This window comes from Microtus pennsylvanicus, chromosome 1 (genome assembly GCF_037038515.1).
Source record: "Microtus pennsylvanicus isolate mMicPen1 chromosome 1, mMicPen1.hap1, whole genome shotgun sequence".
Classification (NCBI taxonomy): Eukaryota; Metazoa; Chordata; class Mammalia; order Rodentia; family Cricetidae; genus Microtus; species Microtus pennsylvanicus.
Genome location: NC_134579.1, coordinates 1,226,458 through 1,250,936, shown reverse-complemented (window position 1 = coordinate 1,250,936; position 24,479 = coordinate 1,226,458). Strand labels below are relative to the sequence as shown.

General features: G+C 35.0%; 1 protein-coding gene across 3 annotated transcripts in view; it reads left to right on the top strand.

Annotated features, from left to right (window-relative positions):
- Epha6 (EPH receptor A6) overlaps positions 1 to 24,479 on the top strand; it is an 895,033-nt gene that overhangs the window by 372,655 nt on the left and 497,899 nt on the right. For all 3 annotated transcript variants that reach the window (XM_075950396.1, XM_075950493.1, XM_075950569.1), the window contains one exon: positions 8,642 to 8,977. In XM_075950396.1, coding sequence (XP_075806511.1) covers positions 8,642 to 8,977 — 336 coding nt within the window. The remainder of the gene's footprint in view (positions 1 to 8,641; positions 8,978 to 24,479) is intronic.

Sequence of the window (24,479 nt, the reverse complement as noted above, 5' to 3'; positions counted from 1 at the left end):
AAACAGGTGCTGCAGGATTTACCCATTTAATTTACATTATGTACTTATAAAGGATTCAACTGAATGCAAAGCATGCATGTGCACACCTCTACAGCACACCAGTAAATATACTGTTTGTATTGTGATTGCCTGAACATGTAATCAAATACCCTACTAGTAAAACAGTTTCTGGCAACTTCATTCTTAATACACAAGAAAATATCATGTCTTTGTATTTGATATACAATGACAATGATTGGGAAGGAAGCATAAAACTCCAATTTAGTTTTTCTCTAAAGGGAACACTGTGAAGTGTGGTTTCATTATTGCTGTAATAATTGGCCACTTCAGAGAGTCATTATTCTCTCGTTCTTATTTTGAGCAGAATAAATACTTCTTGCAGTACAACAGGTGGATTCTTTCCTTTCAGCTGCTCTAACCAGGACCTACATTTCCTGGATGAGTGCAGGGGCCTCTCAATCAGACCCCTCTGCTCTGCTTGCCTACTCCTTTCTAAGCCTTCTTTTTATTGTTTCCTAATACTCTTCCCCAGAAACTCAAGTTCTTGGGTCTTGACTGTTCACATCACAAAATAAAGCACAAAAGCAAAGGTGATGTTTGAGGTGACTCTCTCTAAACAATGTTGCAGCCACAATTTTTCAAAAGTAGGAAAGGAAGAATGAAACCAAAACTGTTTTAATATCTCTAGTAGGCTTCATCTTATACTGTATCTATTTTGTTATACAATGCATCTCTAAATAGGTACTAAGGATATTGAAATACTATAATTTCAGAAATTAACGTGGCCCTATGCTAAGCAATAGGTACCTGCATTAACCAATCCCAGCTTCACCAGTAAACAAGATGTCATCTGAGTTTCAACAAGTCTTCTAGCCTCGGTCACCTTAATAGATATTTCAGCAGAGTTTCGTTCACTAAATTATCTGCAAAATCTATCTATATTGGAAGAATTACTAAGAGGGGAGTCTGATGATGATGAAGAAACAGTAAAAAAAAACTGTTACTATTGTGAATTTCTTCATGGCCTCTGCAATGAGACATGGAGAAAATGTCCCCCTTAACATTATCAAATTGCACATAAGACACTAATAATCCAAAAGAACCCATAGTTTCAAATAAAACATTCATAATTATCCCATTATGTTATATGTTTTCCAGAAGATTTATTAATCTTTGTTAATTAGTCATTAATCATTTAATTATTAATTTATTTTGTTTGAATCTACTCATGCACTGTTTTATGTTGATCTGCCAAATTATGGTAAATTAATCCATCTGTAATTTTGTCTTCCAATTTTAATGGATGCTATTTTAAAGTAATTAAATCAAATAAGAAAAGGGCTTAATGTAAGTGTACATTTTTCTTTCACAGAATAGGTAAATTGTTTAACACCAAAGACCTAAGAACAACTCATTTTCTAGTTTATGTTTTTCCATTTATTTCTGATGTGAGCAGCTATAATACATTTCTGTAATTCATTTTTGTAGCATTACTGTTGATTACATGAAATCAGTAATGTGAAATACTAAGGACACTCTTTAGATTTAGGTGCATTTTTAATGCATATGTGAGAGTTATAAGAGTGATCAGTTCTGCCCTAGGAAGGCAGAGTTGTCACAAAGGAGATAATATCTAACTTGAGTAGAATTCTCTGTAATTAAAAAGTAAAGGCAATCAATAAACTCAGCGGCATTCTTGGTGACATTATTTCTGGAAAGATGTGAGCAAACATCCATCTACCTCTGATAGGATAATGATGACAGGCCATAGCCAGGAGACCACCAAAGTCCAATTTGATGAATCAGTGCGTTATTTTGAGGTTACTTATGGAAATGTGGGTTATGGGTACTAAAAGAAGTAAGGATGACTCAAGTGCAAATGCTACACATAAAGTTCACCCTAGCAAAGGCAACAACTCATGAAAACTGAAAACCTAGGCCTAAATACATAACACACAGAGAGCTCAACAGGCCAGAGTCTCTCTTCTAGGGAACTCATTTGATCTGAGCTTCTTTCAGGTTACTTACTGGATTCTGTCTCTACAACAGTTTTTATTCTTTATATAATTTTGAAGAGATATGGCTCTAGGGTATGCTGTCATTTTAGGGACTTCCTGAAGCTTTTTGTTGTTTACATCCTGAGTCAATAGGAACCTCTCCCAGGAATTTCTGGAGTCTTTCAAATGTAGTGTGTCTTAAAAAGTGTTGAAAGAAAAAATGTTGACCAATAGGGTGCAACAATAAGGAAGGAAATATGCCGGGCAGTGGTGGCGCATGCCTTTAATCCCAGCACTCGGGAGGCAGAGGCAGGCGGATCTCTGTGAGTTCGAGGCCAGCCTAGTCTGGAAGAGCTAGTTCCAGGACAGGAACCAAAAGCCACGAAGAAACCCTGTCTCGAAAAAAAAAATAAGGAAGGAAATATTAAAGAATAGAATATGGCCCAGTTATGAACACTTATAAACAAGGTAGGAAACCTTGGATTTCATTCCACAAATGATACTTGGTCTATTCATTTATATCTTTTATTATAAATCTTTAAAAATAATTTACAGTCTAAAATTTTATTCAATTCTTCAAACATAGTACTATTAAAATATTAATGAGTACCTATTCTTCCTTTTAGAAATAATATTAGTTACTTAAATTAAATGTGAAACTAATAAAGAAAAGAAGGCAATTTGTCTTACTACGAAGGATGCAAAAAAGTATACAATGCTGAGTTCTGGGTGTACATAGAAGTTTCTGTCCCACCCAGTCCCACAACTGTTCAATAGCAAAGAAATACACAGAGGCTTACATTAATTATAAATGGTTTAGCCTATTGTTCTGGCTTATTACTAACTACCTCTTACAACTAAATTAACCCATAATTCTTATCTATGTTTAGCCACATGGTTTGGTACCTTTTCTTAGTAACACATTCTTATTTTGCTTCCCTGTCTTCTGGATAATAACTGCATCTCTGCCTTTCCTCTTCCCAGAATTCTCTTGTCTGGTTGCCCTGCTTGTACTTCTTGCCTGGCTACTGGCCAATTAACTTTTTATTAATCCAATATGAGTGACTAATCTTTACAGAGTACAAGAGAAATATTCCACACCATCTGAGAATCCTTTACTTTGATAATATATATTTTTATTCATTTCCATTATAGTTTTGGTCAATTAATTTTTGTAAAAGGAGTCTCCTGTAGAGACCATCAAGAATTGCTAATTTGTGTTTTCTAGCTTTTTGAGTTACAATAAGTTGAAGAAAATAACTACACACAATGCTTTCTAATTCTTCCTTGCCAGATATCTATCTGTGTGTAGACTGTAATGTGGTAAAGTTACAGCAAACATAAAAAGGTTCCCCCTAATATGCCATTCCTGACGACTCTCACATAGCTGTTGCACTTTCTTATATTAATTGATGTGTTATTGTTATTTTTCAAACAAATTGTTGTAGTTCTTTCCTTGTTCAAGGTTGAAATCACAGGGTTTTTTTTTTTTGCCTCCATCCATTTCCAAATACATAAATATTTAATGCAGAATTTGAAAGTGAAATAAAAACAGTGCCCTGAAGTCCAATATTCTCTCAATAGATGTCCTTGTTAAATATACTTTAAAAGATTTAGGCTTATCATTGAATTAACAATGCAACTGTCTATAAAAGCCAAAATCAATATTGAGAGATGACAATATGACTTCTAAAGTTTTAGCATAAGCCTGTATAAAGATTTGAAAACTTAGGATATTATTAATGCCTAAAGTTGCACTTTTTTGGCTGACCTGATACATTTACCTTTATTTAATTGAAATCACAGTGAGAACACATTTACCAAAATATTTGCTTAATCATTTCTAGAAGATCAAGTGGGGTTATTTTAATGTTAATTCGATATAGATTAACATTGAAATATTAATCTATCATTTTTAACATCTTCTACATGAAAATTTTGCTTGATGCTAGGAATTAGTATTATTGTAAACCTTGGATTTAATAAAATAAATAGGATAGCAACTTAAGTACTAGAAAATGGATAAAAGATACCCTGGATCATGGTGTCATAAATTGCAGTCTCTATTCCCATATATCTATCTCTGTAGGTCATCATCAGGACAGATCATCATCAAGGCAGAGCATCAAAGTGGGAAGGGTGTTGGAAGCAAGTGCTCACCTCATGCCAGCGAGGACCCAGGGAAAGCAATAGAAGTACCAAACTTTGAATATCCCCTTCAAGGACACACCCATATTGACCTATTTCTTTCATTTAAGTTTCAAGTAATGAGTTTGGCAACATATAATTCAGCACATGACTTTAGATTTTAGATAAAAGCCATAATATTTTGCTCTAATTTTCATTACTATTAACATCCAAATAGTAACCAGATTGTGGCAGTGCACACCTTTAATGCCTGTACTCGGGTGGCAGAGACAGGCAGATCTCTGTGAGTTCGAAGCCAGTCTGGTCTACAAGAGTTAGTTCCAGGACTGGCTCTAAAGCAACACAGAGAAACCTTGTCCCATAAAACCAAACAACCAACCAAACAACAACAACCCAAAAATATAAAAATTAAATCCATCTTTAGCAGTATGTATGATAATTTAGATAGACATTTTCAAAAGAAGACTTTTTAAGAATTAACATACTATAATAAAAATGGAAATGAAACATCACACAAAAGTTGAAATATAATCCTTAAACTTGCTTTACTTCTCAGTCAGTCTTTATTTATACTAGCAGTTCTCAACCTGTGGCCTGCAACCTCTTTAGGAGTCAAATGACCGCTTTACAGGTGTCATCCAAAAGCATCAAGTAACACAGACATTTACATTATGATTCATAATAATAGCAAAATTACAGGTATGAAGCAGCAAAGAAAACAATCCATGAATGGGGTTACCACAACATGAGGAACATACAGTTGTATTAATACAGTTGTATTAAAGGGTCACAGCAATAAGAAGGCTGAGAACCATTGATTTAGACCATTCTGTAGAATTCTTGTATTTCTGCAAACATTTCTTAGATTATAAGATTCAATGAACCAATGTTGAGGAAATGCTGGAGTCAACACAGCAAAACAAATTGTATTACTTTTGATCAAGTGGCAATGGGCCAGAAGACTCTCATTGGAACACTGAATTTGGTTTTATTTGATATCATCTGGGATTTCATATATTGCACAGAGATATTTTGAAAGACACAGCTACACATAAAATAATTTTCATTTAAGAGAATAAACCATAATAAAACAAAAAGCTATCACATGCCCAGACTCTGTGGAATAAGAGGAAGCAATGTCTGTGGAACCTGATGCTTTCTGGGAAAGAGGAAAAAAATAAACGGCTGTCCTGGGTCTCTGGCAATTTGCTTGAACATTGGGATTTTATTCATTCAAAGTGTAAAGAGAAAATCCAAATTGAGGCAAAAGATGTTTATGGGTAGAGAACCTATTTGAAAATAATATTACTAGTAGAAACTGTAGCAAAAACTGAAGTTCGTTTTAATGTAAGCTTTTTACATCGTGGATCTGATAAATGCTGCTACAGATGAGAATAACTGAGCTCTCATTATAAAGTCAGTCTGGAGGGCAAGGATAAGAGTTGTCTTTTATTCAATATGAGTTATTTGTTTTCCCAAAGAAAAAAATCATCATAAGGAAATCCCTAAGAGTTTTCAATACAAATATCTCTAAATGCATTTTTGCTGCCACGTTATGTTTTCAGGGTGTCATATAAGCTTTGTATAATTTATAAATGATAAAAAAACAATCTGGCCACATTCAGAAAAGCCCAGTAACACATAATTTATTTGAATCTGAGGATTAGAATTAATTGTTTCTCTTGGTTCCAAGTTCTAAATCTTAGTAAATGATTCAGGACATGTCATTACAGCTTAATATTTGCATGAAATCACAGTTTAGCTGGCATAATTTAACAGCAATTAAAAAGCTATTTAATCACCAAGCAAATTGGTGTGAGGGCCCTTGAGTAAGAAGGGTGCCTCTATTTTTTTAAGTTTTTAACATATGTCCAAGCAGACAGTTATATACTTGTGGACACCCATAACATAATTGGTAGTGTTTCCAAGTTGTGGAGGTATGTGTGAATAATAATTCACATTATTAATTATAAATAAGAGAAAAATCATCAATATGAATGTGTCACAGTAAGGTATTATTAGAAAAATGAATTTTTATCCCCCAAGCATAAATTTAGGAGGACGATAAAACGCACATTTGATCCTGTGTTTCTCCATATTTTCCTGTCTAAAGGCAGGAAGCCCAATGATACATGAAATGACATAAAATAAAAACTCAACAACCTTTAATAAAAATTCCCACCACATTTCTAGGACTAGTGTTAGGTAATAGAAATACGGGTTGCTGGAAGATCCTGCCTATATGTGACTGACATCAGAACAGCACAAGAGGAAAGAACAGCCAGACAACACTTCTTAGTATTGTACATAGATTTGTGATATGTATTCTGCTCATTAACAGTACGTAGGAGATCGTATTGCCATGCCCGCCTTCTCAACCCATGCACCATGCTTTCCGTTGATGTGCTTTTAAAACATATCTCTTCCATGCTTTAAAACCTTCAAGTCTGGCTGGGAAAGTGGCTCACTATATAGAAAGGTCCTTTTTGTGAGGGCCTGAGTTCAAATCTATAGAACCCACATAGAAGTGGAGATGCATAGAGGAAGCTTTTATAATCCTAGCTCCCCTAAAGACAAAGGAAGCAGACAGGGAAAATACTGAAAAACTTGTGAGTTATACCCAGTTGAAAAACCATCGAAAAGATCAATTCTCAAAGAGATAGAAGGTAAAAACTGACACTCAAGGTTGTCTTCAGACCTCTTTGTGAATTTTGTGGCATATCCTTCATACAAACACACACGCACTTGCACTATGCCTGCATACACACACATGCATGCATGCACACGCATGCATCCATACGCATGTATACACACACACACACACACACACACACACACACACACACACACACACCTACACAATTCTTTCTGTTAAACACTCGAAAATTTCTAGCTGTTCTAGGTGGTGTAACTATCCTGAGTTATTTATGGTGCCCCTTGCTAGTCCTTACAACTCACTTCATGGATCCTTCATGGATCTATTTTTCAATCCAGCTATATCCCCGTCTGTTCCATGACTTTCAAAATTTTTTACTACAACAACATACTTTTGACCCATACTATGACCAGGTTTCTTATCATTTACAGTGCTTTCTTTTGTTGCTACAAAATATTTAAGTTCCTTCTGATAGTCTTTTTACCTCAATTCCTGCCTGTTACCATTCTAAAATTCTAATTACTATCATTTGAATCCATTAATCTAAGTGTTTTTCTTGCTTTTTTACTAAACATTAGCTGCAGTGAAGCAGAAATTATGTCTATCACATCTATCATAATATCTGTCACATAGTAGTCACTAAATAAAGTATTAATTTAATGAACAAATGACTATTACTTTATATTAAAGATGTGTAAATCACAATTTCAATTTCTGTCCTAAGAGGATATTGCAGAATTCCCACCTACTGAGCAGTTTTTATTGACAAAAGAAATTTGAAGAACTATTCTGGATTTCTTAAAGCTGATCTTCTAAGTTGTGACACAGTGTTGGTTGTTCCAGCACTTGTATAAAATATTATTTTTCAACTTTGTCTTATAAACAATATTCTCACAGTACATAGATTCCATGGCATTAAAACAGCCCTTAACACAGAGTTTGCCACTGATGAGACCCTCAGGTAATAATTGCTCAATGAATGGAGAGAAACTGAGAAGGGAAGGACTCACCTGAGTATAAAGATGATTGGCGTACAAGATGACTGGTGATAAAAAGCCGTTGAGTACAATGTGAGTTGTAATATCCATAGAAAACTGGAAAGAATGTGTCCTTGATGACAATTAAGGGAGGCTTGGCTGAGCCTTCTTTAGGGACATTTTCACAGTTAAGATCTAGGTTACTTGTGTTTAGTGAACATTATCTAAATAAAAATATAGTGGTTTGACCTTATGCATGTGTATGGCTTCAAGTTGAAAAGGCACTACGAAAAAGTTTTTTGCGGTCTCTGATTTCCATTTGCTTTCATTTCTAAATAATTTGACCACCCAAAATTTAAGATGCTTTTTCTCAATTTTGCAAAATAGATTCTATGAATTTGACAAAGAAAATGATGGGTGTTTTTTCTATACAATATTGACAGTATTAGGATGGAAAGACTGAACACAGTATGCTGAGTATACATACCCCAGTTGGTTTCAAATTGTAAAAATGATAATATAATTAATGAGGCTATAAGCCTGGCCATTTCATAATTTATAATTCCTATCTATTACAAATTTTACAGCAAATAAACCTTAAAAGTATACTTTGGAGATGAATGGACTTTGACATTAAATGTTGAAATTTGAACACTCAAAAATTAAAAATATGCTCTATTCACTCTTACAGACTTTCTCTTTTAACATCATCAGATATTTGAACAATTTTTTATAGTTCCTGTAAGAAATGCCCTCCAACTAATGTTAAAGATCAGCAGCGTGTATTCATGAAGATTTCAATGTAGCACCACCATTCCTTGTTCTATTCATGTACATTTTGTTTTCTCATTGCTTTTTTCCAGGGCCACCCTCGGCTCCTAGGAACGTGGCTTTTAACATCAATGAAACAGCCCTTATTTTGGAGTGGAGCCCACCTAGTGACACAGGAGGGAGGAAGGATCTCACATACAGTGTAATCTGTAAGAAGTGTGGCTTAGACAACAGCCAGTGTGAAGACTGTGGTGGAGGACTCCGCTTCATCCCACGACACACGGGACTGATCAACAATTCTGTGATAGTACTTGACTTCGTGTCTCATGTCAACTACACCTTTGAAATAGAAGCCATGAATGGAGTTTCTGAGCTGAGCATTTCTCCCAAGCCGTTCACCGCTATTACAGTGACCACAGATCAAGATGGTAAGTCCCTTTGCTGGTCTCTCAAACTGTTTTTATTATGCTTAATGTCTCTGTCAGGCTTGTATTCGGTTTAGTTGCGATGTTCATGTAACACACTACATTCCTTTTCAAGGTGAAGAAAGAGATTTGTTATATCTTAAGCAGTACAGCCAGAGAAGATGAAATGCTCCTTGGTAATGGCTATTTGTCTTTTTAATATAGTCAAATACCAATATTTCTTATTAAGTGTATACTTAATTTTGACAGTGAAATCTGGCTATAAATAAAGTGTTGCTAAATGCACTGAGTTTTGATTGGTCCACTTTGCCACCATCCTTTTTAAATGTCAAATAAAACAAATAATACAATTATTTTAATTATAATTAATGCTTATTTTAAAAACAGTCCAACTAACATTTTTTTATATTTATCCAGCTTTACTAAAGATAATTTCCATAAACAATCATGGTATTTCATGCAGGACATGGGTCGACAATCACTAATGGTATACAACAACTTCCAAACTCCCTTCTTGTGTAGACTACCAAAATCAGAATACCACTGTAAAATCAGATTAATGCTTGATTAAATGTTTTGAAAAGAAGGAAGAGGTCAGAGTTAGGGGTAACATTTCACATTGAGGTTGTTGTTTAACTTTACACAAGCCAATACTGACTTTCAAAAAATTAGATAGAAATGGCATAATTATCAATCTGAAAATCACAGTCTTTTATAAAAGGAATTGTCACCCTTTTGAGAACACTCAATGTTGTTTCTACAAAGTCTAGATTGTCCAATAGACTCAGTAGACTAGCAAAACCAATTTTGGGGGTCAGGTTCCAACAGGTCCCTGGTTTTAATGGAGTTGGGTCTATGTTGATGGTACAGGAGGAGGAGGATATAAAAAATGAATTTAGAGTTTTTCCACATCACAAGGCATATTGTGTCATGGGGGCTACATATTTCAACACGAGGTTGTCTACTAAGAACCAACAGTATCCTTCAAAATTATCAGAGAAAGACATTTTCTGTCATCAATCCAGCTTGGGAGACATTTTGTTAGTGACACACGACCCAGCACCCCAAAAAAGCAATGAAATGTTCTGTGTGCTAACAACATAGCCTTGAGAAAAGTAAAACAACGTTCTGCATTTTTATAAAAGTTGATATAAAATAGTATTTCAAGCTGAACAGTCACCAGAAGTTCACAGATATAAAAATACAATATTTCACTTGGCATCTCCAGCGTCTTCAGCTTTCAGTGTCTTGTCTCTTCCCATTTCTTGTCTGTTCTTGTCTGTTTTCTGTTTTCTACAGGATTATACACATCCTTACGAGTATCAGCTTTCCTCTTCCCCTTGTTTACCACTCTCCCTGCTTCACAGGCACCATTTTAGGCTTTGGAGGAGCAGGTTTAGTATGCAGCCTTGCAGATATCTTCTCTGTGGCTCATCCTTCAGCATGGTTTTATCTCCATTAACATCCAGTCCAGCCTTTCTTTGGGACACACCAGCAGTAGAGGATGCTGATTTGATCCATCCAGTGGTCATTCTCAATGCTTCTTCATACTGTTCCCTGCTTACATGTTTAACCATGAAACTATACCCCCTTGAAGAAACAGTCACACAAACAGATATAAGTACGCACACACATGCAGGCATGTATGCACACAAGTATGCACACATTGAAATGATATTATCCTTATGAGGCACCCATTTCAGACTACATATGTGCTATTGCCAGGAGTATAGACTAGGGTCTTCCAGATTCAATGCAATTCCCATCAAAATCCCAACACATCTTTACAGACCATGAAAAACTAGTACTCAACTTTATATAGAAAAAAAACCCAGGGTAGCTAAAACAACCCTATATAATCAAAAAACTTCCAGAGGCATAACCAGCCATGATTTTAAGCTCTATTATAGAAATATAGTAATAGAAAACATGGTATTGACATAAAAACAAAAATATGGATCAATGGAATCAAATTGAAGACCCAAATTTAAATTCACATACTGATAGACACCTTTTATATTTTCAAAGAATCCCAAAGCATACATTGTAATAGATAAAAGCTTCTTCAACAAATGGTGATGGTCTAACTGGATGTTGATATGTAGAAGAATCCAGCTCTATATATAACTATCACCTTGCACAAAACCCAATTCCAATTGGATAAAAGACCTCAACATAAATCCGGACACACAGAACCTGATAGAAGAGAAAGTGGGAAATAATCTCAAGTACATTGGCACTGGAGACAACTTCCTGAACAGAAAACCAATATCATAGGCACTGAAATAAACAGTTAATAAATGGGTCCTTATGAAATTGAAAAATTTCTATAAGGCCAAGTACACTATCAGTAGGACAAAATGAGAGCCTACAGATTGGGAAAAGTTCTTCAGCAACCCCACTTCTATAAATGGTCTAATTTCCAAAATAAATTTAGAATTCAAAGAACTAGAACAACAAAATACCAAATAATCCAATTAAAAAATGAGGTACAGATCTAAACAGAATTTTCAGTAGAAGAATCTCAAATAGCTGAAAAACAAAGAGATGTTCAACATCCTTAGCCATCAGGTAAATGCAAATCAAAATGACTCTGAGATTCCATCTTACACATGTCAGAATTGCTAAGATTAAAAACCACAAACAAAAGCTCATGTGGAGCAAGGGGAACACTCTCCACTGCTCTTGAGAGTGAAAACTTGTACAGCCACTTTGGAAGTCAGTATGGCAGTTTCTCAGAAAACTGCCAATCAACCTACCTCCAGTCATAGCTAGGCTACTGTTAAGTATATACCCAAAGGATACTCAATCATGCCACAAGGACACGTGTTTTATGCTTTTTTTTTTATTGAGAAAAGGAAAAAAAAAGTTTCCAGCCTCCCATTTCCCTTCCCTCCTCCCACCCTTCTCCCCCTCCCTCTCCAGTCCAAAGAGCAGTCAGGGTTCCCTGCCCTGTGGAAAGTCCAAGGTCTTCCCCCCTCCATCCATATCTAGGAAGGTGAACATCCAAACTGGCTAGGCTCCCACAAAGCCAGAACATTAAGTAGGATCAAAACCCAGTGCCATTGTCCTTGGCTTCTCATCAGCCCTCATTGTTCACCATATTCAGTGAGTCTGGTTTTATCCCATGCTTTTTCAGTCACAGTCCAGCTGACCTTGGTGAGCTCCCAATAGATCAGCCCCACTGTCTCCGTGGGTGGGTGCACCTCTCGTGGTCCTGACTTCCTTGCTCATGTTCTCCCTCCTTCTGTTCCTCATTGGGACCTTGGGAGTTTTAAATAATATAGTTCATTAAAAATATACTATTAGAGGCTGATAAAATAGCTCAGCAGTTGAGGGCAATTATTGCTATTAAAAATGACCAGGATTTGGGTGAAGATCCCATAGTAAGCAATTTAGAAAAGCCTGTAAATTCAGTTACACATGATCTGACTCTTTCTGGTCTTTGAGTGTTGTAAAGTGTTGTTTTTCCAGCTACCCAAACTCCTGAAATAATCACACAGAAACTATAGTATTTAAATCACTGCCTGACCAATTACTTAAGCGTATTGCTAGCTAGGTCTAGAATTAACCCATCTCCATTATTTTATATTTTACCACGAGGATCGTGGACTAACCGGCAAGGTTTCAGTGTGCCTGTCTCTGGTAGCAGCTCCATGGGTTCTTCTTGATTCCTCCTCCTTTCTCCCAGCATTCAGTTTAGTTTTTGCCATCTAGCACTATTCTACCCTATCACGAGATCAAGACAATTTCTTTATTAACCAATGGTATTCATAGCATACAGATGGGAATCCCACATCATTTGAAGATACCAGCACACACATGGTACACAAAAGTTTATGGAGATACATACAGGCACATAAATTTAAAAATATACAAATTATTAGTTTAATGGTATATGTAAGAAGGTATATTAAACAAATGATAAGTAGTACCAATACATATATTGTACAAAGCTACCATTAAGTAATCCTCACAAGACATGTCTATTTAAGAATATTAAGAAAACAAAGTTTTTAAGCACTAATATTTGTATTATGTTTAAAGACTATTAGAAAGAGCACAGAGATAATCAGTGAACTAAAATACTGCCATACATGTTCTTAGTAAAATCGCACAACCACCTTTATATGTGAGAAAGTATTCCCTTGTCACAATTTGAAGTAACACCTTCTTGTCACACCATTTTCTGTGTAACCAAAGTTCTCTGATGGACAAGTTCTCAAAAGTCAACTGTGTGAAATGGCAAATGTCCAGGGAATGGACAACTGTAAAATAATATAAGCTGTGGGTATTTGTTTATTCTTGTGTTTAATTCAAGGGATTAACACTAATGCTGAATGTTCATAGATATTAGTGTCCCAGAACCAAATTTTAAGACTCACTGCTTTCTAACAAGTTTAAATAAAATAATCAATTATGCTGCTTGCAGTATCTTTGAGAATGTTTTCCCAAGACTTGAGGGGTCTTTCTCACACTTGCTTAATAACACATGATAATCGTGTCCCAATGAAATGATTGTGCACAGTGAAATAGTTTGCCTTAATCATTATAAGTATGTATCATTAAATTATACTAAAAATGGAAAGTGACTATAAATTTACTCAGCGTATTTTTGGGAGAGTGTTCCAAGTGTACTATACTGAGAGATCACTTAAAAACCTTAACGTGTTGCGTCAATAATTTCACAAACATCCAATTAGCACTATTTAAGTTCTGCTAAAGAGAAGTTCAAGGCACACTGAAAACTAGAGTATAAAAGTGGGTCTTCCCAAAAATAACATGTAAGTTCTCTGAGGAATGTTTAGAAAGATCAGGACTAGGCAAAATTATTGTGAGGCTGGGGTGAAAAAGTATAGTTAAAAAGAATCATGCAAGACTCAAGGAACTGACATAATAACATTTCACAGAAGTACAAGATCATGGAAGAAACTGAGTATTGTAGAGTATTATTTGAAGATGGTTACATTTGTTTATTCTTTGGAATACTTATTTAATGATGCAAGTATGTGTTGCATTTTTTATGTTACATTTGTTTAACTCTGTGAAGCTGCGATACTTTGCCTGTCTAAAACACCTGATGGTCTAATAAAGAGTTAAATGGCCATAGCAAGACAGGAGAAAGGATAGGTGGAGCTGTCAGGCAGAAAGAAAAAAATAGGAAGAAAAATCTGGGAGAAAAAGAAAAAGCAGCAAAGAAATCAAGGAGTGAAAAAAGAAGGGACCTGTCACCTAGCCACCCAGCCAGCCACAGAGTAAGAGTGAAAGTAAAATATACAAAAGTAAAAAAGTGGAAAGCCCAGAGGCAAAAGATAAATGGGGATAATTTTTTTCTTTTTTTCTTTCGTCTTCTTCCTTTTTTTTTTTTTTTTTTTTTTGCTATTTAGATGGTGATAATTTAAGTTAAAAAAGCTGGCTAGGCATAAGCCAAATTAAGATTGGTTCTTTATAAGAAGGAAAAAGATGCTATGTGTGATTTATTTGGGAGCTGAGTATGGGCCCCCACAAAGAATAAAGAGGAAAAAGCCAAAAGAGTAAAATAAACACCAACAACTAAATTTTGGCATACTAACGTGAGGCTCGAATATCCATCTAGAACCTGAGACAGTTGAAAAAAAAATATGGCTCTGTTAAGAAACCCTTTTGTACAGCCCAGCATTTAAACAGAATATTTCGAACAAAATAGAAACAAACAAACAAAAAATTAACTAAAAACTGCTCACCATAATGCAGAATACTGGTGTTCCATAGCTGGGGAGCTGAATATGATTCCAAGTCAAACATCCAACCAGGCTGTGAATTTTAGGCTTGAATATAATTCCAAGACAAAACAAAAAACAAAACAAAACAAAACTTCTCACCAGGTTGTGAGCTTTAGACTTAGCTCTCATGAACCTAGAAGTTGGCAGAGAAAACCAGGAGAGCCACATGGAACCTTATCAGTTGTGGTTAATCTAAAATTTGGAATCATAGTGAGAGTGTTTCTAAGACATTTGAAAAAGTTAATTAAAAAGGCACTTATGAAAAAATACTTCTGTAACACTAGGATCATAGTAAGAGTAGAAAAATAATGCAGCTTATGACGTTGTACTTTGTGTATGAGTATAGAAATAAAATATAAGCCAAAAGTATAGAGATATTTGAACTCTAAAGCTATATAAAACTTTACATTAGACACAAAAAAATTTCTCATGTTTAAGAAATATTAGGAAAGCCACTTAAATTATTACTCTTATGTATAATTAAGCTTTTTACTTTTTATTTATTTTTTGGTTTTCGATATCAGGTTTCTCTGTAGCTTTGGAGACTGTCCTGGAACTAGCTTTTGTAGACCAGACTGGCCTTGAACTCACAAAAATCCACCTGCCTCTGCCTCCTGAGTGCTGGGATTACAGGCATGTGCCACCACTGCCCAGCTATAATTAAACATTTTTTAAAAAATATTTTTCTAAGTCACTTGGTGGTGGTATTTGCCTTTAAGCACAGCATACAGAAGGCAGAGGCAGGCAGATATCTAAGTTTGAGACCAGCCTGGCCTACAGAGAAAGTACTAGGACAGGCAAGGTTACAAAGAAAAACCCTGTCTCAAAAAGCCTAACAAACCAAAATGTCTTTTTGAATCTGTCATAAATTAACTCCGAAAAAGAAAACTGCTCTTGATTATTCTGATTTTAGATGAATAACTAATACTGTAAAATTATAACTTAATTTTAAAACTAAGTATCTTTGCAATATATCTTTTTAGGTTTTTTTTTTTTGTTGTTGTTGTTGTTTTGTCTTGTTTGTTTGAGACAGGCTTTTATTTTGTAGCCATAGCTGTCCTGGAACTCATTCCGTAGACCAGGCTACCCTTGAATTCAGTGATTCATCTTCCGCTGCCTCCTGAGTGCTTGAATTAAAGGCACTTGCCACCACTTCCCAGCACTTTTATAGTTTTTTTTTGAATAATTATTATTTTAAACATTTTCCTAAAAATGTATTTTGAGCATCTTCTCCCACATTCCCAACTACTCCCATATCCTTCCCTTTCTCGTTACCTATCAAGCTGCTTGGTCTTTCCCCTTCTCAAAAGCAAAAAACAAAAGTGAAACCTCCATGGTCCATGGAGTCTGTTTTGCATTGGTCAACTACTCCTAATTGTGCAGCCTGACACGGAGTGTGGTGGAGTGTGGTTGATATACCCAGTACTACTGGATGAAAATGATTTTCCACCTCCGAGCAGCTATCCTCTCATTCTATATCCACTCCAGTGCTGGAATTGATAGTGTTGTGACTCTCTAGGACTGGGATTAAAGGTATGAGCCACAACCACCTAGATTTTTTTCTACATTGATCTTGTGTAGCCCAGGGTGGCCTTGAACTCACAGAGATCCTTCTGCCTGTCTTCCAAATCTTGGGATGAAAGTTGTATGCCACCACTGACTGACCTCTAGTGGTTTAGCTTTGCCTTTCTAATATTCAGGAAAGCTTTATTTATTAAAACATAAATAACATATCATTATGTTTATGGATTTATAAAAATATAGTCTCCAGGTGTAACTGGAGGCTGCTCATTCATTTTCCAACCACCCAGACTCAAAAATAATTACACAGAAACTGTATTAATTAAAACACTGCTTGATCCATCACTTAAGCATATTGATATTGTTAGTTAGCTTTTCTAACTTAAATTAACCTATTTCTATTATTTAACTAACATGACTACAAGTTTGACTATTATAAATGACTATTAACCTGTATTTCTTAATTATACATTATATTTTAAGCTGCATAAACAATACTTTAAGCAAGAGCAGAAATACATATATAACAAAAGTGACATTAATTTTGTATCAATAAACCAAGATCCATACTACTGCAAAGTATTCATCTCTATAGCATATTGCCCTTTAAATGAAAAAAAATATTTAGAAATAATATTTGGGAATTAGGGCATAGTTCTCTCCAAACTGCTTCCTGGTTTTTGTTGGGTGAAGTAATTTAGGGAGTTTTCATGGAGACTTTTTGGGTGGTCTCTGTCCATCAAACCACACTAGTGTGGAAGGAATTCACAGGTTCTTATCTTCTGTGGAAACAAAAGTGAACCTCTTTTCCAAAGCAACATATCCTTAGACCCCAATTTTGAAGTCAAGATACATTTAAAATGTGTATGTTGGTTTAGCTTAACAGCTCATACAATGAAATGTCTCTCTATACTTAACTCATTCAAAGTCAAAAGTTCAAAGAAAAAACAATAATATACATAATCCAGACTCTCTTGTATTTTCCATCTTTATGCTGGCTATTTTTCTTTACATACTCAATCTATGATTTTCTGTACTCTGTATCTTTAAAGATTTTATTTTTACTTGAACAGAAAGGGGGGATGATGTAGAAAGTCCTTCTGTATATGTGTTGCTTTTATTGGTTAATGAATAAAGAATCTGCATTGACCTGTGATAGGGCAGAGTAGAAGTAGGCAGAAAACCTAAACTGAATGCTGGGAGAAAGAAGGTGGAGTCAGTGAGATGCCATGTATCCAGATGAGACAGAAAGATCCAGGAACTTTACCAGTAAACCACAAACCTCATAATAATAATAGAAATGGGTTAATTTGAGATATAAGAGCTAGTTTAACAATACGCTTAGGTGATTGGCCAATCAGTGTTTTAATTAATACAGTTTTGTGTAATTATTTTGAGTGTGAGCAGCCAGGAACAAATGAATAACCTCTAACTACATCGTGTTTCTTAGCTTTACTAACAGTTCTCAGATAGGGCTTCAGTCTTGTGGATTGAGTCATATATTACTCAACTTTGCCAATCAGTGGGAGGTATATTTGCAATTGCTTTTATTTTTATACTTTAATTAAATGCACCAGAAACATTTTTCATTTTGGAAGCAAAACAAGAAAGTAACACCAAGAAATCATTTTATTTTAATTTTCAGTTTGTGGTGAAAATAAATAAATAAAAACATAAAACATGTAGTTCACCACAAAGTAATTTTTCAGGTAGAAGTAAAGCATTTATCATTAATAGTCAAACAAAAAATTGTGTTTATAGAAATCCTGACATATCCAAACCATGTTTATGGTGAAAGATATGCCTCTGAAAATTAATTATACTGTTGGTGCTAAAAGTTGAAGCAAGTTTTCATATTCTTTAACTTCATATATATATATATATATATATATATATATATATATATATATATATACATATATATTCTCTATACACCTGGGTGACTATTAAGTATAGTCTTCCTCAGACTCAGCTTTTCATTCTGAATTTCCTATCTTTGCTCTGGCAGCTGTAACTAATTGCACTGAAACAGAAACAGATTTAAATCTACAAAACGTACTTAAAAACCTTGTGTGTCTCTTTTTATTTACAGTTCACTGGTGTTCAGGAATACAACCTGCTTAAAATATCAACCATAGTGCCTTGTTGAAAAATGTAATGAGGCATGCATGACACATCATTCCTCTTTATGCTTGCACTTTAATGTTCTTTATCTTTGGAAACCTCTTTCCACCCCCATTGTCTAAAACAAATGTTGACAACAACTTCTCTCTGAAACCGGTGCTATTCTATTTAATGTAAAACAAAAATGAAAGCTTTAAATATTTACTAACAATATACTGGCTACCAGACAATAGTAGAAAGTGTTGTTTTTAAAAGACAAAGCAACAAAAACAAAAAAAGCAATAACTTTGATTTGACCCAGCTGTGATGTTGGCAATTTATGCTGTATTTTTCATGTCCTTACAACCTGATGAAATAACAGAGTCTATAGTTATAGACATCTTGTATTAAAGTGTGATATTTTCTGTCTCCTCCGGAAAAGTATTGCTCTCTGGAAAAGTGCACTGAATATTTTATTTATTGAAGATAATTGAAATGTCAGTATAGTTAGTCATTACTAAATAACTTTAGAAATCTAGCAAATATTAAATTATGTTAGAATCTGTAATTGTAAAGTTTATTTTTACTCCTGAAAAATATCAACTTATTTCCAAACCTAATGTCTTTTAGTGTCAAGCATCTTTTGGGTAATTGATGTAAAAAACACTTTGGATTTTAGAAATTAATTTTTTGAGAAATTGCCAGAGAATGGGCACCCAGTCATCCAGTACAAAAAAGTGAGAAACTCCTTCTGAACACGTATGGACACACTGATATATGCTACAGCTTCACTAAACCAGGTGTGTCCATTTTATCTTTTAAGTCATATTTTATTTTTAAAAATTTCACACAAATACAAACTGTATATTATTTTATCTACAACATACTATGTCCTTTCTACCTCCCCCAGAGCACAACAACCTGTTTCCCTTCAACTGTACTTTCTATTTTATATTATTATTAATCATTATTATTATTTTTTTATTATATCCTTGAGTCCACTTGGCACTGGCCATGTGCATATGGCTGTAGAGATATCCCTGGTGTGCAGTAAACCTACTAGCAACCACATTCTCCAGGAAAAGGAATTCTTTTTCTCTAGCTATTGGCTCAATAGTGATCAGGAGTTAGATCACAGGTCTTGTTAATTTTTTAATACATTTTATCATCTTTCTATTTTTATCAAAATTTATCTTTTCTCATTTTACATTGCTATCCCCATCCCAACTCACTCCCTCCTCCTGCCCTACCCTGCTCCTCTCACCCATGGGGAGTCAACGAAGTCTGACACTTCATTTTGAGACAAGACCAAGGCCCTCCTGCCTATATCAAGGCTGAGCAAGGTATCACTGTGAAGGGTATTCCAAGATGCCAGTTCAAACTCTAGGGATAAATCCTGGTCCCACTGCCAGTGGTGCCACAGACTTCTCAAGGCTTACTTACAAGTGTTCCCCACATTCAGTGGGCCTAGTATGGTCTTAAGCAGGTTTCCCCTATATCAGTACAAAGTAAGCGTGCTCTCATTAGCTCATGTCAGCTGTTTCTGTGGGTATCACCATCATGGTCTTGACACCCTTCTCATTTTATCACTTCTCCCCGTTTTGGACTGGTCTGCAGTAGCACAAACCAGTGCTTTGCTGTAGATCTTTGTATCTGCTTCTATCAGTTGCTAGTTGACAATTAAGGTGGTCATTAATCTGATTACAGGGGAAGACTAGTTCAGGAGTCCTTTCCACTGTTGCTTAGTCTAACCCAGAGTCATCTTTGTGGATTCCTGAGAATTTTCCTAGTGCCATGTTTCTCACTAGCCCTTTGGTGACTCCCTCAGTCAAGATAAGATATCTTTCCTTGCTCTCTCTCTCTCTGTCCTTCCCCCTTCTTGAGCATGCAGATTCCTTATGTTCTCTTCCTCCCTCCTCTTCTCTCCTCCCCCTCCCCTTCCACCCTTCTTTTTTCGCACAATACGCCCAGTTTTTTGAGAAGGTCTTATCTGTTTCTCATCATCTCATATGAATACAAATACAATGTGGTATTATACATAGAATAAACTACCCTACAACTATCTGTTACAACAAGCCTCTATAGATTATATTGGTAAAAATTAGGGATGAAATTAGTTAGTCTTTCATTCATATATTTAATCAATTGCAAAATATTTATTTAATAGTTATTTCTGACAGAATCTGCTTTGTGCTCTAACACTGTACAATACAAGAGACAAGTTAAGTTTAAAGTATCTTTGTTGTCATAGTCACTATTCACAAACATAATCCCTGGGAAGGGAAACTGTGTAGAGTAAGACATTTAGATAAAATGGTTATACAGCATAGCCAAAAGGTCTCTCTTGAAACATAAAACTTGAGTAGCTCATGAATCTACAAGAAAAGCATGCAGATACATAAAAGACTATGGCAGAAAGTGGTCACTTAAAGGGCAAAGTTTTAAATTCAAACACAGTGTCTAGAAAATAACAAGAAAATACTATTGCATGTGTTTTCCTAGGCAAATGCTTAATTTCATCTGCATTAAGACCTCTGGTGCTATACGTACAGACTTGAAAACAAAAGGCTCTCATCAACAGCAAACTAGCCTTTATTATAGAAATGCTTTGTGTTTTGGGAAAACAATGTGCTTATTCTTCAGTTGATTTGAAGCTACTGCCTTTTAGGGTCATTAACTGTTTCCTTTTTTTGGATATTTTGCATTTTTGAAAAAGAAGAGCCCTGGTAGAAGGGAAAACTAAACTGACAATAAGTGAACGAGAGTGTAGCGTGCACTTCCTCTACTGGCACATGACATAAAGCACGGCTACAGGCTAAGCTAATGGGCAGCATTGCCAATGCAACTCTTTGCTTGAAGAATGAAGGTCACCTTGATGCTGTAACTAACGTATACACAAAAATTGACTGATTTGGAAAACCAATTTAGCTCGGATTATTTTTAAGCACTATATTTTAGCTGCTTAATATTTTCTGAAAATATTCATTTAAGGTAAATATTCATATAAATTGGAAGCACATTAATGTATCCAAAACACAAAGTTTATCAATGTGTATGTATTACCTTTATCATTATTAATATGTTATATTCACTTATTTATCATAAATCATTCAATTAAATCATTTAAAAACCAATTACCATTATTTTAATCCACCTAAAATTCCACAAAGCATATTTAGTTCAAGGAGTGTTTTCTTGCCACATTTTCCTCAGCATTTTGTATTTGATTTTAATTTTGAAACAATCGGTACCAGTTCCATAACCTGGTACTGCACATTAAAAAAAGAAAATAGGGTGCCCTTCTAAATAAAGCCGGTACAGGGACCATGAAAGGTACTATCCTTTAAAGCTCTTTGGCTCTGTGATTTTTCTCCCAGTTTATCATGGGGCTTCTGCTGTTAAGGAAAGGAACACCTACATTAAATTTTGTGAAACCAGATTATGAGCATGAAGTTTACAATTCATCTTTATATGGCCCAATTTAGTTTTGTACAACTATAACATCTTTTAATTTATCTACAAGATCGTTGTTTTTTTCTAATTGTCTTAACCTCTCCATGTGTCCCAGGGAGTCTGAATGGAGAAATATAAACCATACAAAGTTAAATGGAGGAAAGATAGATCTTCAATTCACCCTGGGGGTACTCCCTCCAGAGATACCTGCATAGGTTGAACAAAGGAATTCCAAGTTCAAGTAGAATAAGGCTCATAACCCCAGTTTCCTTTTGAACTCATGATGACCTTTGCTACACTATGGTCTGTGAGAACTCCTTCCTAAAACTTCAGTTAACTTGCTAAGGACTGAGTGAGTATAATAGCGACTTTCTGTGGCTGTGAGAAAACCAAAGCAACACAATTGAAAGTATTTGATTAGATTTGAAGTTTCAGGGTGAGTATTAGAAACAATAATGGAAGAATAAAAACAACATAGCAGAAGACAAAAACAAAACAAACAAGAAAACAAAAACAAAAACAAAAAAACAAGGAAAAAAATCCTGAGAACTCACATCTTGATCTCAAAGTAGGACGAAGATAAAGAACACGGGATGATAGGGGGATTTTGAAACTTAAGTTCACTCCTAGTCCATATCTTTTTTAATATGGCCACACCTCCTAATCCTTTCCTAACACCCACCATCTAGGAACTCATTTTCCACATACTAAAGATTTATGTGAGCATCTCATTCAAACCACTACTAAAATCTTGTTCCCACTAAGATAGAGTATCTACAGGGAGTGCTATCCTTGTGCCCCCTTTCTCCTTCCCTCCATTCCTCCCTCTCTCTCTCTCTCTCTCTCTCTCTCTCTCTCTCTCTCTCTCTCTCTCTCCATACACATATACATGCACACACAAACACACACCTGGACTGGATGTTCCATGTTTAGCAGTTCTGAAACAGGAAAACCTCATGATATCTGAATCTCCCACTGCAAACGGGAACCAGATCAAGCATGTGGTCTCTTCTTCAATATATTTGGAGAGCTAAAATTATTTATGGTGATGACCACAAGCTAGCATTAGGGATGGCAAAACAGCTTATCTGAGAGAAGTGTAGTATGACAAAGAACACAATCTAAATTTTTGATAGGTTAGCCAATGCTATACCTTTCCAGGACATCAGGACATAAGCAACAAAGCACAATCCATCATACTATTACACTTAACTTACAAAACATGGTGACAAAGATGAAAATCCTATGCAGCTGTGTAAGCTCAATCAAGTTATCTAATCTCTCTGAACCACAGAGTCTTCACCTACAAAATGAATAAATTGCATCAGATAATATGATGAATATTCCTGTATTCAATAACTATGAAGTCTTTTAATATTTAAAATATATTTAAAGTATATACAAATTCAAAGTCTTGGCCTTCTATTTTTTTTTCTAAGAAATGTGTAGAAATACACAGTGCCTTTATCCACCTCCAGTAAGAAGGTTCATATCTAGACTGGAGAAAAGTAGTTAAGAGAGCTTGGTCTTTTTGCACAGTATTGGAGTTTTGTACCCAGCAGCCACCTCAGGAGGCTCAAACTACCTACAATGCAAGCTCCAAGGAATCTAACATGTCCTTCTGTTCTAAAAGAAACAGGAAAGTGTATACAAAGAAGTCATTGGCATGGACTAAAATAAACAAATAATGTATTTGAAAACAAAAGAAACACAGACAAAAATTAAATCAGTTGCAAGCTGATTGTAAAGAAAAGGATCAGCTAGTCATTGCAAGTTTAATCAACAGGAGGGAAGAATAGAGAAAAGTAAAGATGAAACAGAGAAAATAACACAGAAAAGATATGGTGTAATTAATGCTCAGAATGCAATATGTTAATTATATACATAGATTTTGAGAATGTGTATAAAATACGATTTTCTAGTAAAACCCAAGAATCCACTCAAAGTTAAAGAAGTTAAAAGTAGATACAGTTGTATGAAACTGAAATTTTTACCAAAGGACTGTTAGTGCCAAAGCTGAATTCCTTTGCAAATTTAAGAAGATTAACTTATATCATTTATAGATTGTAGGAAAGTAGAAAAGATTAGATATGACTTATACTACATCAAAATTACATAACACTTTACAAGTAAGCATTTAGAAAATGCTGGTGACTATCAATGAGTACATGACAAGTAAAATCTGCTTCATTCAAAAAATACAGATTTTCTAACTTTATATAATCTATTAAAACTTCAAAGAAGGGAAAAAAGAATAAAGCAAAGTAATAATTTCAAATAGCTAGACCGAATTAAATGGTGGGACTGGAATGGCTCCACAGTTAAGACTCTCTTGTAAAAGATCCAAATTGAGTTCCCAGCACCCATATTATGAGTTTTACAACTGTGTGTAACTATAGCTGCGGAGATATCGACCATGCTCTTATGGCCACTGTAGGGACTCTCATATATATTCTCATAGTTACACACATACACATAGGATAAAACAAATATTTAAAACTTAGCTAAAAGTTCACATATTCTGAAATCCTATTTTAGCTTCCCATACAGGTTTTACTATAGACCTTATCTGAATATTTTAGGCATTCCAGAAAATGGCCATAATGGCAAAATTTGTGCAATTGTTTTAGAAGGTAAAAAGGTATCTCAGTCATTTCCCCACATCC